Source organism: Geotrypetes seraphini, chromosome 16 (assembly GCF_902459505.1).
Source record: "Geotrypetes seraphini chromosome 16, aGeoSer1.1, whole genome shotgun sequence".
In the NCBI taxonomy this organism is placed as follows: domain Eukaryota; kingdom Metazoa; phylum Chordata; class Amphibia; order Gymnophiona; family Dermophiidae; genus Geotrypetes; species Geotrypetes seraphini.
Window position 1 is genome coordinate 14,696,506 of NC_047099.1, and position 16,167 is coordinate 14,712,672.

At 42.5% G+C, this 16,167-nt stretch overlaps 1 protein-coding gene across 1 annotated transcript; it reads left to right on the forward strand.

Annotated features, from left to right (window-relative positions):
• Positions 1–6,477: 6,477 nt before the first annotated feature.
• Positions 6,478–7,098, forward strand: LOC117349713 (olfactory receptor 226-like). Its single transcript, XM_033923306.1, has one exon. The coding sequence runs from the start codon at positions 6,478–6,480 to the stop codon at positions 7,096–7,098; it is 621 nt and encodes a 206-aa protein (XP_033779197.1).
• The last annotated feature ends 9,069 nt before the right edge of the window (positions 7,099–16,167 follow it).

A 16,167-nucleotide genomic window follows, 5' to 3' on the forward strand; every position in this document is an offset into this window, starting at 1 on the left:
TGCACACATCAGGCAATACTGCAAACCAATGTCACCAAACCCTTATACAAAAAACAAACAAGTAAACCCTGCACATGGACACTGGATCACACGCACATACAATCAATTTCAGTACCAATTTCATAACTTCCATAAAATCCCTACACCAGCAAATGTCCAGTGAACTATCTTCCAAAATCATCCTACGAACAAACCATACAGTACTAATAGAACATGTGGCTGCTCCATATGAGAAAGGAGCAAAGCACTTCTGGCATCCAAAATTGCAGAAAATGAGTCAAACAAAGCAGTTTGGCTCCTAGCACCTAGCCAGCACCTCGTAACCCATTCTGAGCACACAAGCAAAACCACCTAGAAAAAACATAAGGGCAGATAAAGACCAAAATGTCCAGCCAGTATACCCCTCCACAGCAACAATTAACTCCTCCTCTCTCCCAAATAATCCATATGCCTATCCAATGCCTTCCCCAATTCAGAAAGTATTTCATGCATCTACTACTCCTACACCTACTGGAATTTCAAAACTATTTCATGCATCTACCTTACCTTCTGTAACTACGTAGTGCCATACAGTACTGCAGAGCCCAGCACTGCTGTACTGCATCCCCTGCCCTCTTACGCTGGATTTGCTGTCTAATAAAAGGGGAGTCATCTCACGTATAGTTAGGCTACATAGGTATTTAAACATCACTATTATCTCCCTTCTCATGCCCTTCCTCAAAGTAAACAGATGGAGATCATGAACTCAGTTCCCATATGCCTATAGGACATAGACCATCAATCCTTGTAGTAGCCTTCCTTTGAACTGAACTTAAATGTACACAAAATTCACAAGGATGTCTCATCAAAATTTTTAGAGGGGCAGCAAACTTCCATTGTCCTGCTGGCCATACTGCTGGCCTGCTGTCCATGCACCCAAACATCTGTCTAGCTTTTGCTAGCACTGTTACAACCTGGTTGCCTCCTGAAACTCATCACATACAATCACACCAAACCCCACTCCTTATTCGTACACCAAGGTCTTCACCCCTTAATCGCACCATGCCCTTGTGGTTTGGCAACTCAAATGCATGACCTGGCATTTCTGAGCATGAAATCTGAGCTGCACAATATGAAGCCATTCTACAAACTTAAGCCCATCCTCGTTAGGCACACCATCAGGATTGTCTGGTCCATTATTGCTTTGGCCTCCTCCACAAAAAGGCAAATCTTACTTATAACCCTATAACAATCCCACTTACAAAATTGTGAAAAGAACAAGCCCAATAACAAACCTTCAAACACACTACCGATAAGATCCACCCTTGGCATAACTAACGTGACCATTTATTTTTTCATCAAAACGGAACATCTATTAATATTCAGTCCTGCCCCCAATCCCGCCCCAAAATTCTTCCATTCATTTTTCATGTACACACAATATCTTATTATTTCATAATAGTAACCATAAAATTTTTAATAAAACACAAAGCACCCTATACGCAGAGAAAATGTTAATTATTTATATTTGGGGGGTTTTCAACGATGTCACTTCAGTAATTATAGAAAAATAGACAAATATAGGGCAAAATATAGACAGCAGATATAAATTCTCAAAACTGACACATTTTTATTACTAAATTGAAAATAAAATCATTTTTCCTACCTTTGCTGTCTGGTGATTTCATGAGTCTCTGCTTGCGTTTCCTTCTGACTGTGCATCCTTTCATTTCTTTCTTTCTTTCTGCACTCAGGCCCAACAATTGTCCCTTTCTATTCCCTCCCTCCTTCCTTCCTATGTCCTTAGTGCCCCCAGTGCCTCATTTCCATGTCCCCCTCACTGCCTTCCAGACTTTGTCCCACCAGCACCCCCAAAGCCAGCCTGCATGCCTACTTACCTGCCTACCTAACTACCTCCCGTGCCAAAGCCAGCCTGCCTACCTCCTTCCCTCCCTGCCGCACACAAAAAAAGCCTCCCTCCAGCGCCCGATTTAAAAACCCCGGTCCGCCACCGCTGCTTACCTCCATGCTGCTTCTATTCGCGGCCCAGAAGCCTTATTCCTGATGTCAATTCTGACGTTGGCCCAGAACGTCCTCTCCGACGTCAGAATTGATGTCGGGAATAAGGCTTCTAGGCCGCGATTAGCAGCAGCAGCAGGGAGGTAAGCAGTGGCGATGGACCGGGGGGGGGGGTTAAATCGGGCGCTGGAGGGAGGCCAGGGCAGGATTAATTCTTTGAGGGCCCCTAGGCACACAAGTACACTTAGCCAAGCAGGCCCTAATTCTCCCCTACATCCTAGAATTGAACCTTTGCCAGAACCCTCTAGGGCAGTGTTCTTCAACCTTTTTACACCCGTGGACCGGCAGAAAAAAAAGAATTATTTTGTGGACCGGCAAACTACTAGGACTAAAATTTAAAAAACCCATTTCCGCCCCATCTCCGCGAGTCGGTCCCCACAAATCATCTGATCTCATCCACACAAGCCTCAGTTATGATTTTATATTGAATGTATTTTATTAAAGTATAAAAAGAAACAATATTTTGTACAATTGTCATTTTATAAATACAAATAATTCAGAGCAGGATCAACAAAACCCCTGTCTCCCCTCCCCTTCACATATATCCCCTCTACTATCAAGAAAACTGAACAAGCCAAATTATTACAGAATGCTACACAGAAATATCATGCTAACAGAATACTGCAGTCACACATGACAGGAATAGTTTTAGGGGAGTGCAACTAGGGCAACTGCCCCCTGGTCAGAGAGCGCCCTAAGCCAGCTGGAAGCTAAAGAAGCACTGCCTGGGTTTTGCAGTCCCCAGTTATGTCTAACACCAGCTCTAGCAGGATATATATTTCAAATCTGATATATTCTAATCACAAAATAGAAATAAAATTATTTTTTTCTACCTTTTGTCGTCTCTGGTTTCTGCTTTCAATCTTCTTTTCACTCTCTTCCTTCCAGTGTCTGCCCTCTCTGTCTCTTCAATCCAGCATCTGCCCCTTCCATCCACTGTCTGTCCTCTCCCCCTTCCATATGGTATCTGTCTTCTTTCTATGCCCCTCTCCCCTTTCCATCCAGCTTGTGCCCCCTCTCTCCTTTTTACATGATTCATTCCAGCTTCACTGCTCTCTTCATTTTTATCTCTCCTACACCAGATCTATCATCGTTGTCCCTCTGCTTAATTTTCTGCTGACCCCTTCCTTTCATCAATCTCTCTACTTTATCATGCCTGTGTCTCCCCTTCCCCTCCTCTAATCTCTCTGCCAGCTGTTTCCTTCCTTTTTTCATTCTCCCTTCCCTCCTCCTCCTGTCCAGCAGTAATTCTCTTCCCTCCCCTCCCAGCAGCATCTCTCCTTCTCCCTCTCCAGTAGCAGCTGTCCCTTTTTTCCCCTGCAAAGCAGCTTCCCAGATTCCTTTCCCTCCTCCCCACCCAGCAGCATCTCTCCTTCTCCCTCTCCAGTAGCAGCTGACCCTTTTTTTCCTTGCCCAGCAGCTTCCCAGATTCATTTCCCTCCTTCCCTCCCAGCAGCATCTCTCCTTCTCCCTCTCCAGTAGCAGCTGTCCCTTTTTCTCCTTGCCCAGCAGCTTCCCAGATTCATTTCCCTCCTCCCCTCCCAGCAGCATCTCTCCTTCTCCCTCTCCAGTAGCAGCTGTCCCTTTTTTCCCCTGCCCAGCAGCTTCCCAGATTCCTTTCCCTCCTCCCCTCCCAGAAGCATCTCTCCTTCTCCCTCTTTAGTAGCAGCTGTCCCTTTTTTCCTTGCCAAGCAGCTTCCCAGATTCATTTCCCTCCTCCCCTCCCAGCAGCATCTCTCCTTCTCCCTCTCCAGTAGCAGCTGCCCCTTTTTTTCCCTGCCCAGCAGCTTCCCAGATTCATATCCCTCCTCCCCTCCCAGCAGCATCTCTCCTTCTCCCTCTCCAGTAACAGCTGTCCCTTTTTTTCCTTGCCCAGCAGCTTCCCAGATTCATTTCCCTCCTCCCCTCCCAGCAGCATCTCCCTCTCCAGTAGCAGCTGTCCCTTTTCCCCCTGCCCAGCAGCTTCCCATATTCCTTTCCCTCCTCCCCTCCCAGAAGCATCTCTCCTTCTCCCTCTCCAGTAGCAGCTGTCCCTTTTTTCCCCTGCCCAGCAGCTTCCCAGATTCCTTTCCCTCCTCCCCTCCCAGCAGCATCTCTCCTTCTCCCTCTCCAGTAGCAGCTGTCCCTTTTTTCCCCTGCCCAGCAGCTTCCCAGATTCATTTCCCTCCTCCCCTCCCAGCAGCATCTCTCCTTCTCCCTCTCCAGTAGCAGCTGTCCCTTTTTTCCCCTGCCCAGCAGCTTCACATACTCTGATAATGGTTTTCTCCCCTCCCAACAGCTCTTCTTACTTCCCAGAGCAGCGATTAACGAAGCCTTGGGTCCTTTGTTGGGTCGCGCCACCTCTGAGGAAAGAGGAAGTTGCAACATCAAAGGCATCCACGACTCATCAAAAGCCCCGAGGCTACTTTCGTGAATCGCTGCGCTGGGAAGTAAAGGAGAGCTGCAGAGAGGGGAGAAAGTCACTGTCGGAGGCTCCCCAAGATCTCTCCGGCCCAGCATACGCTTCAGATGTTGATCTTGCCAGTCCTGCGCGGACCGGCAGGAAGTTGAAGTGAGTCAATCTTGCCGGCCCTGCGCAGAACGGCAAAAATTTCCTGCGGACCGACACCGGTACGCGGACCGGCGGTTGAAGAACTGTGCACTATAGCATCCTTCTAACTTTTGCCTTCACCTTTTCAACCTATTTGGCCACCTTAAGATCAACACTATAAATTACCTTTTCTCTCTCAGTGTCAAGTTTGAAGGAAATTATTCTTCAAATGCACTTTCAAGTTCCAACATACCCAAATTTGAAAATGCCTCCCTCCTATCTTCACTTTAGAAAGGTGTTAAAATTGTATCTGATTTCATCATGGTCTTGCTATGATTCATAATGTCTATGTTGCTAACCTTATTAATCTTATGTAAGCCTCAATGATTCCCAGTTAACATTTGTTGGATATAAGAAACAATATGATATGGAATAATGGCCAGATTTGAGCAGCTTTTATAGAATCCGGAGGTTAAAAGTTATTTTTCAGACTAACTGGACTTCCATTCTTCTTGCCTGTTGCCCCCTGCATGGATAGAAATGTATTCAAATAGAAAAGAGTAAAAAGTGGTCTGGGTGATGCAACACTGATTTGACTAGAGAAGAAGGCTATACAATCACTATTCAAACAGCTTTATCCAAACAGTAGTCCTGACTTACATGGAAACCCATCAGATTTAGGACTGCAGATTCAGTTGTCCTAATTAATCAGATCAGATGCAAAGATATGTAGATAAGTCATTCACGTATCTTTATACAGTGATCAGACAGCTGAATATTGCACTGATAATGTATTACTGCTATTGAAAGTCCACTGGGGGAAAAACCTCCAATTCTTTAGAAAAACTTGAATAGACTAAGGTCCTTGCCAGCACTTTATTTATACATATAAATTATTTATCTTCAACCACTGTATACCATGAACTCATTTGTGATGGAAAGACCATCAAACATTTTGCATGTGTGCATATAACTAGAGATGAATTAATGATCTCTACTGGGCACAGCTATTCTTCTCAACTTTTAGGATTCTTCAGTGATCCAAGACATCAACATTGGTTTCTCTGGGACCCATCAGCTTGCCAGAAAAATAACACAAATTTTGAACATACTTCAGAAGTATATGGATGACACTAGCAAGGTCAGATAAAAAAAGATGGAGAAGTGGAGTATGTGCTGGGTTGCTAATGGAAATTTCCATTGATATGTTGCCTCAACTATATGAATCTCAATTGTACAGATTGAATGAGACATTCGGGCCTTTATCTGCCTTCATTTACAATGTCACTAAGAAACAAAGCACTCAAAGCACAATTAGGTGTTTCATCCTTCATTTCACTTATGAAACTTCTGGGATCATTTCCCAAATGGACCGACAGCAAAGAATAAATATTCAGGTCTTAATTTGGGTTACCAGATTTCAGATGATGTAAACTCTCCTCTTTATTAAAGGTAAGAAATTAAGCACCTGAATAGGAATGATAAATTTAAAATCCAATCAAAACCCAAAGACTTGATGACTTTCCAACAAGACTCCTCACTCATGAAACTGAATGAAGGACTTATTGGTGTTTAAAACTGAGAATCCAATGGAAAAGGTAAATTTTACCACAGTGACAGAATTTATCATTTTGGGGTTTCCTGAATTTCCAGACCTGCAGGTACCTCTTTTCTTTCTGCTTCTATTGATTTACCTGATCATCCTAATGGGGAATCTAACTATTATCATCATAGTGTGCCTGGACTCTTGCTTGAAAACCCCTATGTACTTTTTCCTCAGTAACTTGTCTTTTCTTGATATCTTTTGCACCTCAGTCTTTCTTCCCAAGCTGCTGGATATCCTTCTAAGAAAGACTCATCATATTTCAAAGAACAGATGCTTTACACAAATGTATTTCTTTCTGTCTCTGACTTGTACTGAATTTTTAATTCTTTCAGTCATGGCTTATGATCGCTATATTGCTATATGTCAACCTCTGTCTTACCATTTGATTATGAATCAGAAAGTTTGTATCCTCGTGACTACAGGAACATGGATCTTAGGGTTTCTGCTACCTTCATCTTATTATATTTTTATACTTCAGTTCTCTTTTTGTGGACTCAATGAGATTAACCATTTCTTCTGTGATTTCTCAGCATTGTTAAAGCTTTCTTGCAGCAGTACCTCATCTCTTCAATGTGTAGTTTATATTTTGGGAGTACTTGTAGCTTGTCCATCCTTTATCTGCACCCTCACATCTTATGTCTACATCATCTCCACCATCCTGAGGATCCGTTCCACAGAGGGGAGACGTAAAGCCTTCGCTACCTGCTCTTCTCACCTCACGGTTGTATGTCTCTTCTATTTGACTTCAATAAGTGTGTACATTAGACCACCATCCATGCAATCAATAGATATAAACAAAGTTATTTCTATATTGTATAATACTTTAATTCCAATGTTTAATCCTGTAATTTACAGCCTGAAAAACAAGGATGTAAAACACGCCTTTAGGAAATATTTCTGCTGATAGCAATTGTATACATTAAATTTTCCCAAAGATGTTTTAACCTTAATCTGAGTCTCTTACTCAAAAGATCTAGCTGTGTACAGTAAAGGTAAAAGTTAAGGAATTGATTCTATAACAAGCTTCTTATGTTAGACAGCAAGAACGTATTCAAATGCTGGTAATGCAATCATGTGTGTGTGTGTGTGTGTGTGTACCACAGCAGCAGCTTCTACCGCAGGTTTATAAAAGGATACCATAATTATTTATTACTTTATAAAGTTGGGATATTAGAATATAACTATAGGACCCTTTTGTGTGACACTGCCATAAGGGGAGGTGCAGCTCAATGTTATCGTAGATCATGCTAATGATTGTTATAAAATGTTACCTTATATTCTCGAATATAAACTGAGCCCAGTCTATTCTGGCACATCCCACCTCCTTCTATCCTCCCAGACTTTTAAAAACCTACCTTTTAAGCACTGGTTTGTCAAGTGGTGAACCGGGCCAGAATCAATCTTCCTACTCTCCTTCCCCATGCAGCGTCATTATCTGAAATGGCTGCTACAATTTCTCATGACAACCTCGTAAATTACCGTATTTTCACGCATATAACGCGCGCGTTATACACGATTTTACAAACTGTGCATTACCATGCGCGTTATACTTGTGAGCGCATTGTACAAATTTTTTTTTTCATTCTGATCCGGCATTCCCCCTGCGAACCGGCATCCTCCCCCCCGCTCGCGTCACCCCTCCTACCCCGTGATCCTACATCCCCCCCAGCACCGCAAAGACAACTCTTACCCGATTGGGCACCGGCACTGGCACCAGCACCAATGCACAGGATGTGCCAGTGCCAGTGCCCGAAGATCCTCCCTCATTGGGTTGGGCTGGGCTAGGCTGGGCTGGGCGGTGCGAGAGAGATCCTCCTTCTTCCTGTGCCGGGCTAGACTAGGCTTTGAGCAGGGGAGTGGGGAGGTGATGCGAGCGGGGGGGGGAGGATGCCGGTTCGGAGTAGGCGGAAGGAGGTTTTATCATGCGCGGTGTACCCGTGTGCGCGCTATATTAAAATTTTATTACATAATGTCTGTTCCCCGCGCGGTATATGAGTGAAAATACGGTTATCTTGTTAGGTTGCCGTAAGAACTCACAGCAGCCATTTAAGAGAGCAATTCTGCATAGAGAAGGTGCATAGGAAGATTGCTCCTGCCCCAGTTTACCAGTGGAAAACCAGAGCTGCTAAAGTATTTTTTTTAATTTGGGAGGCTAGAGGAAAGTGGGATGTGTCAGAGTTCACCGCGACAGGAATCCCTCCTGTCCTAGCCCACCACTGGACCACAATGGCTTATAACAAGGCAGGTGCGAGCTTGCAACAGGTTCAGCAGTGGTCAGATGGACACTGAACAGAACATAAACTGAAAATCCAATTTTTTTGGCCATTTATTGGCTCCCAAATCTCAGTTTATATTCAATTATATACAATATATTAATAATTGTAAGCTACTTTCAATATAAAATAGCTCCATTGTATTGTGTAAAGCACATTGGGCTATTAATTTGCTTTTGGTAGGTTATATTGACTTGTGATGACATTATGATAGATGTAATTAAGGAAAAGAGTAAAGCTGTGGCTAAAATTGGAATTCCACTCGGATCTATTGTGTTAATTGGCGATTTGTGAGGTTTATGGTATGAATGTTTTGTGTGTTGAATCATAGGCGTCAGAATGGGGTACCATAGAGGCCATGGCCTCCCCAATAATTGCCCATCCTGTAGGTCAGGGGGTATGCAGACTGACAACCTCCTATCACTGCTGCTGCTCCCTACCTGCTGCCGCCGCTCGCCATCGCAACTGCAGGAAGGGAAGGGAAGAGCCAGGTGTCTGCAGCGAATGCACGCCACTGACCCACTAGCCTTCCCCTGATGTCAATTCTGATGTTGGAGAGAAACCTTCTCTCTGATGTCAGAATTTATGTTGGGGGAAGGCTTGTGGGCCAGACCTACTGCATGCGCCTGGTTTTTCCCTTCCTTTCTTGAATTTGCTGAAGCAGAGGGCGGCAAGCAGCAGCGGACTAAGGGGGAGGAAGAATCAGTGGTGGGTAGGCCAGCTTCAGCTCGATAGGGGGGAGAGAGGCAGGCTGGATTTGGTGGTGGAATGGGGGAAGGAAGAATCAACAGTGCTTAGGCCAGGCTTCGGTGCAGAAGGGTGGGAGGCAGGCAGGCAGGCTGGCTTTGGAGGAGGGGGTGGGACAAAGGCTGGAAGGCAGTGAGGGGGATATAGGAAGGAGGGAGAGAGGCAAAGAAAGGTGGGGGGTTGTAAGCAGAAGAAAGTCAGAGAGATAGAGAAAGGCCTGGACCAAAGGGGAAAGACAGGAGGCAGATGCTGGACTATGGGAGGTACAGACAGAGGGGGAGATACTTGAGGAAGAACAGAGTGATGGAAGATCATAACAGAGGACGGAGAAAGAGGGAGACCTGGAACAAAGCTAGTTGTAGGTACAAATAATAATAACTTTATTTTAGTATACCGCAATACCAGAATTGACACTGGATCTGGGGAGGGTAAGCAGAGGGAAAAGAGATAGAGACCTGGACCCAAAGGGGTTGGGGCTAGATTGTGAATGAAAGAAAGAAAGAAGGAAGGAGGGGCAGAGCTTGATAAGATGTCATCTCGCAGCAGCACGACGACATTGTAGCAGACTTTGAGTCTTTTTCCTCCCCAGAGATGGTTAAAAGAAAGTCTAAGCACCCGGGGTTACCGGGTGAATGATTACCTATAGTAGGCCCGATGGACGAATTTGTGCAGCAAAGCCAATGTGACGCAGCAGTATCTGGAGTAGTAATACCTCGGCTGGAGGGGAAGCGCTGGCTGAGGCGCGTCTCCCTTATTTTGAGGGTGTCAGCCTCTCTCCGGAGGAACAGAGTCCTCCGGCTCGCCCTGATGCGGCGAAAGTGGAAGCTGGTGTAGTTGGAGAGGAGCAGCCGATGCTGAGTCCTATTCAGGATGCCTTCCTGCTTGCCTGGTAGAGCAAAGTTCCCAGAGCCATATGGAAGCAGGGGGAGTGGGCAGTTTCATTCTAAACAGCCGCGAGGAGAAGAGGATCAGATAAAAGCTGTTTCAGGAATATCTGCAGCAAACGCAAGTACTTTGGCTTTACCAGGGGCATCCAGAACTGAGTTTTTGCCCTTACCTAAACCTAAAGTTTTTAATATGTAAATGATTTGGGAGGCTATTTCAAATCTCCAGTCTACCCTGGGAAACCAGATACAGCAACTCTCTCAAAATTGTACTGCAGTACTATCAGAAAATTTGAATTTGAAGAATAGAGTTTCGGTATTGGAAAATAAATCAAATGGACTGTGACACCAGAATAAAATTATTGAAAGCACAAGCACTAACTTGGGTTAAAAATAGTGCAAGTATACATTTCAAACAAGAAATGGTGGAAAACTCCATTTAGGTAGAAGTAACTTACGGATTATTAATTTTCCAAAATTATTTTCCATATCGGCAAAAGATATGTTTAAGCATTACCTAAGTGAGTTTGAAAGTACCTGATTCTCACATCCACCTCTCTCTAAAATATATTGTTTACCTGTGAGATCTAGGTCTCAAAATCCCAATCAGCAGAATTTATCTGCAGATAGTTTGGATTTAACTGATTTCCTAGAGAGGTTGGAAACTGAGACTCAGGTACCAGCTACACTATTACTACAGTTTGCCATTGATTCAGATAGGGAATGGATGTTAAAAATATTCTTCAATTATAAAGATGTTCCCTTTTTGTCTAATATTGTAGGAATGTACCAAGATGTTTCACGTCCGACACAGAGGAGAAGGAAACAGTTTCTCATACTGAGACCTAAGGTGGTTCAGTTGGGGGCGACCGTTGTTCTGAGGTTACCCTGTAAATGTGCAATGATTTATAAGAGAACAGATATGTTTTTTATGAACTGCAGCAGCTATCTAAATTTATTACTTTTTTAGGATAGTAAGTGATAATTAATCCTGATTCTCAGACCGTTTATAAGGAATGTTCCATGGCATTTGAGCCTCCTTTTGGTTTTCCTGGTCACATAAATTATTTGTAAATTTTCAGCAATTTCAGCACCGTCTCCATCTGATTGTGGACTAACTATATTGTGTAATCCAAAAATTTTCCTTGATTTATGGGGATTTGATGATATTTCTGATTTCATAATATTTTTTCTTATGTTTTGATTTTGATTGTCAAAATTGTAAAACTAATAAAGAAAGAAAATAAAAAGAAAGAAAGAAAGATTGGATGCACAGTCAGAAGGAAGTGCAACCAGAGACTCATGAAACCACTAGACAACAAAGGTAGGAAAAATGGTTTTATTTTCAATTTAGTGATCAAAATGTGTCAATTCTGAGAATTTATATCTGCTGTCTATATTTTGCACTATAGTTGTCTATTTTTCTATAGTTGTTACTGAGGTGACATTGCATATTTTAAAGTAATTTGCCTTGACATCTTTGAAAAAATACCTGAATATAAATGATAATTAACATTTTCTCTGTGTATACTGTGCTTTGTGTTGGTTCATAGTCAAATGCATGCAAGTGGTGCGCTCAGTTATCGTGTGCGTGATAGTATTTGCGGCTAATTGTCCTGCATGAAATTGTGTCACGCACAATTGTCCTGCACTGACATGTCTATGCGTATTTGATTGCGTGCATTTGTCTTGCGCAGATTTGACTTGCCACCCACAAAATGGCACCCAGACAACATATCAACCAAACTTTTCCATACGTCCCAAACAGACCACTCCAATCCCAGGAGGAAACATATCTTTACATCCCTGCTGGAAGCGCCCTACAACTCCAGAGCGTCAGACACTATTCCTACTCCCACTTTCCTACCCAGTTACTGAAAATCAACTGCCTCCTCACATCAGATCACTCAAAGGGCTTCTGAACTCCAGGAAAGCAATAAACTTACCTCTTCTTATAAATCCAGTCACTCCCTTCACACCATATGTATTCTAATGTAGACTGAACTAGATCCACTCTGGTTATTAACTGAAGATGGAAATAAACGTATGTTAGCTTAAAGACAAAATTGTATGCTAAACCTGACTCTGTATATCTAACATTATTGTACAAATTGTAAATTCATAATTTGTCTATGCTTTATGTATGTCAACCTTGTTACCCATTCTGAGCTCGTTGGAGAGAACAAATAAATAAACATTACAGTTAAAGCACCTACCGGAGCCTAAAACAAGGCTCTGGAATCACATCTATATAGATGCTTTACGGCAGTTAACTACTATGGGCATGGCTAATGCCAGAAGTGATGTTAGGTGTGGTAAAGTGCCTATGTAGATACAATGTACAATAAAGTTATGTGCCAGAAATGTAGGCCTGGAAAACACTGGCCTACAGTTCTGATGCCTATCTTTCGCACTGTTGTATGACTGACATGCCATCAGTGAGTGCTTTTTAGGCGGCTGCTGATATTGGTACTGAATAGAGAATCTGGGCCTTATTGAATCTCAGCTGTACAGATTGGATGAGCCATTTGGTCTTTGCCTGCTTTCTTTACCGCACAATGTCACTAGGTAACAAAGCACAATTAGATGTTTCTTCCTTCATTTCATATACTCATCTTCTGGGGTCAATTCACAAATGGACTTACATCAAGAATAAATAATCCATTCTTAATACAGGTTAACAGATCTCCGATGATGCAAGCTCTTTTGTTTATCGAAAAGTATGAAGTAAGGCATGTTCTTAGTAATGATAAATTTAAGTCCTTTATGATTTTCCATCAAAGCCCCTCACTCATGAAACTGAATGAATGACTTGTTGGTATTTTAAACTCAGAATCCAATGGAAGAGGCAAATTTTACCACAGTGACAGAATTTATCATTTTGGGATTTCCAAAATTTCCAGAGCTGCAGGTACCCCTTTTCTTTCTGTTTTTATTGATTTACCTGATCATTGTAATGACAAATCTCACTATTATCATCATCATGTGCCTGGACTCTCGCTTGCACACCCCCATGTACTTTTTCCTCAGTAGCCTGTCCATTTTGATATCTCTTCTACCTAGTTTCTCTTCCCAAGTTGCTGGATATCCGGATATCCTAATAAGAAAGACTCATCATATTTCAATGAATGGCTGTTTTTACACAATTTTATTTCTTTCTATCTCTGACTAGCATGGAATTGTACTTCTCTCAGTCATGGCTTATGATCGGTTATGCTGCAGTATGTCAACCTCTGTCATACCATTTGATTATGAATCAGAAAGTTTGTATCCTCATAGAGAAAAGGAACATGGATATTTGGTTTTTTGCTACCTGCATCTTTTCATATTTGTATTACTCAGTTCTCTTTTTGTCACTTCAATGAGATTAATCATTTCTTCTGTGATCTTTCAGCACTGGTAAAACTTTCTTGCAGCAGCACTTCATCTATTCAATATGTAGTTTATATTGTAGGTGGTCTTCTAGGGGTGCCCTGCTTTATTTTAACCCTCACATCTTATGTCTATATCATTTCCACCATCCTGAGGATCGTTCCACAGAGGGGAGATGTAAAACCTTCTCTACTTGCTCTTCCCACCTCACAGTTTTATGTCTCTACTGTTTGATTCAATATTTGTGTACATTAGACCACCATCCATGCAATCAATGGATATAAACAAAGTTATTTCAATATTGTATAATACCAGTACTTTAATTCCAATGTTTAATCTTCTAATTTATAGCCTGAAAAACAAGGATGTAAAAAATGCCCTTAGAAAATGTTTATGTTAGTGAATGACAAGGGGACAGGTACCCACGGGTATCCATGGATCGAGGAAAGTGGCAGAGCCCATGGTGACAGAGCCATGGGGACAGAGCCCATGGGGACAGGAACAAACGTTACCCCCCATGTCATCCTCTTTAAAAACTTGAACCTAATATCAATATATAAAAACTGGACACATCTTAGAAAATTGCCAACAGAATTCATTGATTAAAAAAACTGCAGAAGCTACTTTTTTAGTTTAATGAACTACTGTTAAATGACATCTGCAATGTCCTTCCATCAATGTCCTAGGATCTCTCTTGGACACAGCCAGAGAACATCTCAGCACAGGAAAAAAAATGATGCTCACACAACTAGACATTACCGCTGCATTCGACTTACTGGACCATAACATTCTACTACAAATCCTGGATACAATAGGTATCACAGATAAAGTATACACATGGTTTGAAGGATTCCTTAAATCAAGAACCTATACAGTAAAATCAGACAAACAAAAATCTGAACCTTGGTCAAACCCCTGCGGAGTTCCCCAAGGATCCCCTTTATCCCCGACTCTCTTCAATCTCTATACAGCCTCCCTCAGCTCTTACCTGGACAAACAAGGCATAACCTCCTACAACTATGCCGATGACATTACCATTCTCATACCCTCGATCAACCTGAACCTCTCCATGACGAACACAATATACCAAACACTAAAATTAATTAGCAACCTGGATGAAAGATCACAAACTGAAATTGAACCCAGATAAAACGAAATTCATCCTCCTAGAAAACAACAAAATACCAACCATAAACCAACATTGAAATCAACACAATCAACTACCACATACAAACCACCCTAAAACTGCTAGGAATAACTATCGACAGATGCTGCACCATGCAACCGCAAATCAATAAAACAATACAAAAGTCTTTCTTAGTCATGAAAAACTTAAGACAAGTTCGGAAATTCATCGAGAAAACTCAATTCCAGCTCATAGTTCAGGCCTACTTGACTACTGTAATATTCTGTACCTCCCATGCCTTCAACCATAACAAAACAACTACAAACTATCCAAACACAGCACTAAGGACTCATCTACTCATTAAAGAAACATGATCACATTACAGAAGCGTATCTCCAATCACACTGGCTTCCGATCCCAGCAAGAATACAATTTAAATTCTACTGCCTACTATTTAAGACTTTATATGGAGACAGTCCAAACTACCTGAATAACCGCCTCATCCACAACACCACAACCAGACATATGAAAACTCACACCCCATTCTCATACCCCCCAATTAAGGAGGTCAACGGAAAAAACTATATGATGGCCTCCTGGCCACTCAAGCAGCCAAACTAAGACAACCAAATCGCCAATCTACTGTACGGCATCCCTCGACTACAAGACTTTTAGAAAAGAAATAAAGACCATACTCTTCAAGAAAACTCTGAAAAAAGAAATAATACCGCAAGTCTCAAACTCCACCCTCTAACTAAAGCCAACCACTTCAAATAAATAACCTTACCCATTTCTTACTCTCTTTGAAAATGACCAATTTTTGTTTTTTTTTGTAAGTTCTTGTTATAATACATCTTGGATAATTCTTTTGTAATCCGCTTTGAACTGCAAGGTAATGGCGGAATAGAAAATCCCAAATGTAATGTAATGTGTCTAGCTGATCAAACTTCTTACTGTTATTGCCATCATTGCTGGCATCAAGGAACATTTTAAACATTTAATAGACATTTATTTTCCTGTTATCCGCTACACCAGCCCTGCACAACATATGGCCCATGGGCCGCATGCGGCCCAAAACAGCTCTCACTGCGGCCCATGCCTGATACAGCTCTCACTCCACTTTCCTGCTCCTGCTCTATCCCTGCTTGTCTCACCTTTAAAAGCGCCACCATCATTATCAATGACTAACAAGCTAATTATGGCAGCCTGCAGAGCAAACCTAGCAGGCTGCCATTGGCCTCTGTAGCAGGTTCCTTCTGCAGCAGTCCCACCTCTGACATCAGAGGAGGGGCGGGACCGCGGCAGAGGGAACATGCTACAGAGCCCAGTGGCAGCCTGCTAAGTTCGCTCTGCAGGCTGCCGTAATTAGCTTGTTGGTCCTCGATAAGCAGCGGTGGTGGCGGCAATCACAGCACAGAAAATGACCTCTCTGGGTATGGGAAGTAGCGGATAGATGGGGATTTCCCGATAGATGGGGATTGCCAGAGACACTGGATCTGGACATTGTGGGTGGGGATAGAAAAGGACCTTCAGGAGAGGCAGGAAAGCAGACTTGAACCAAAAGGGAGGGG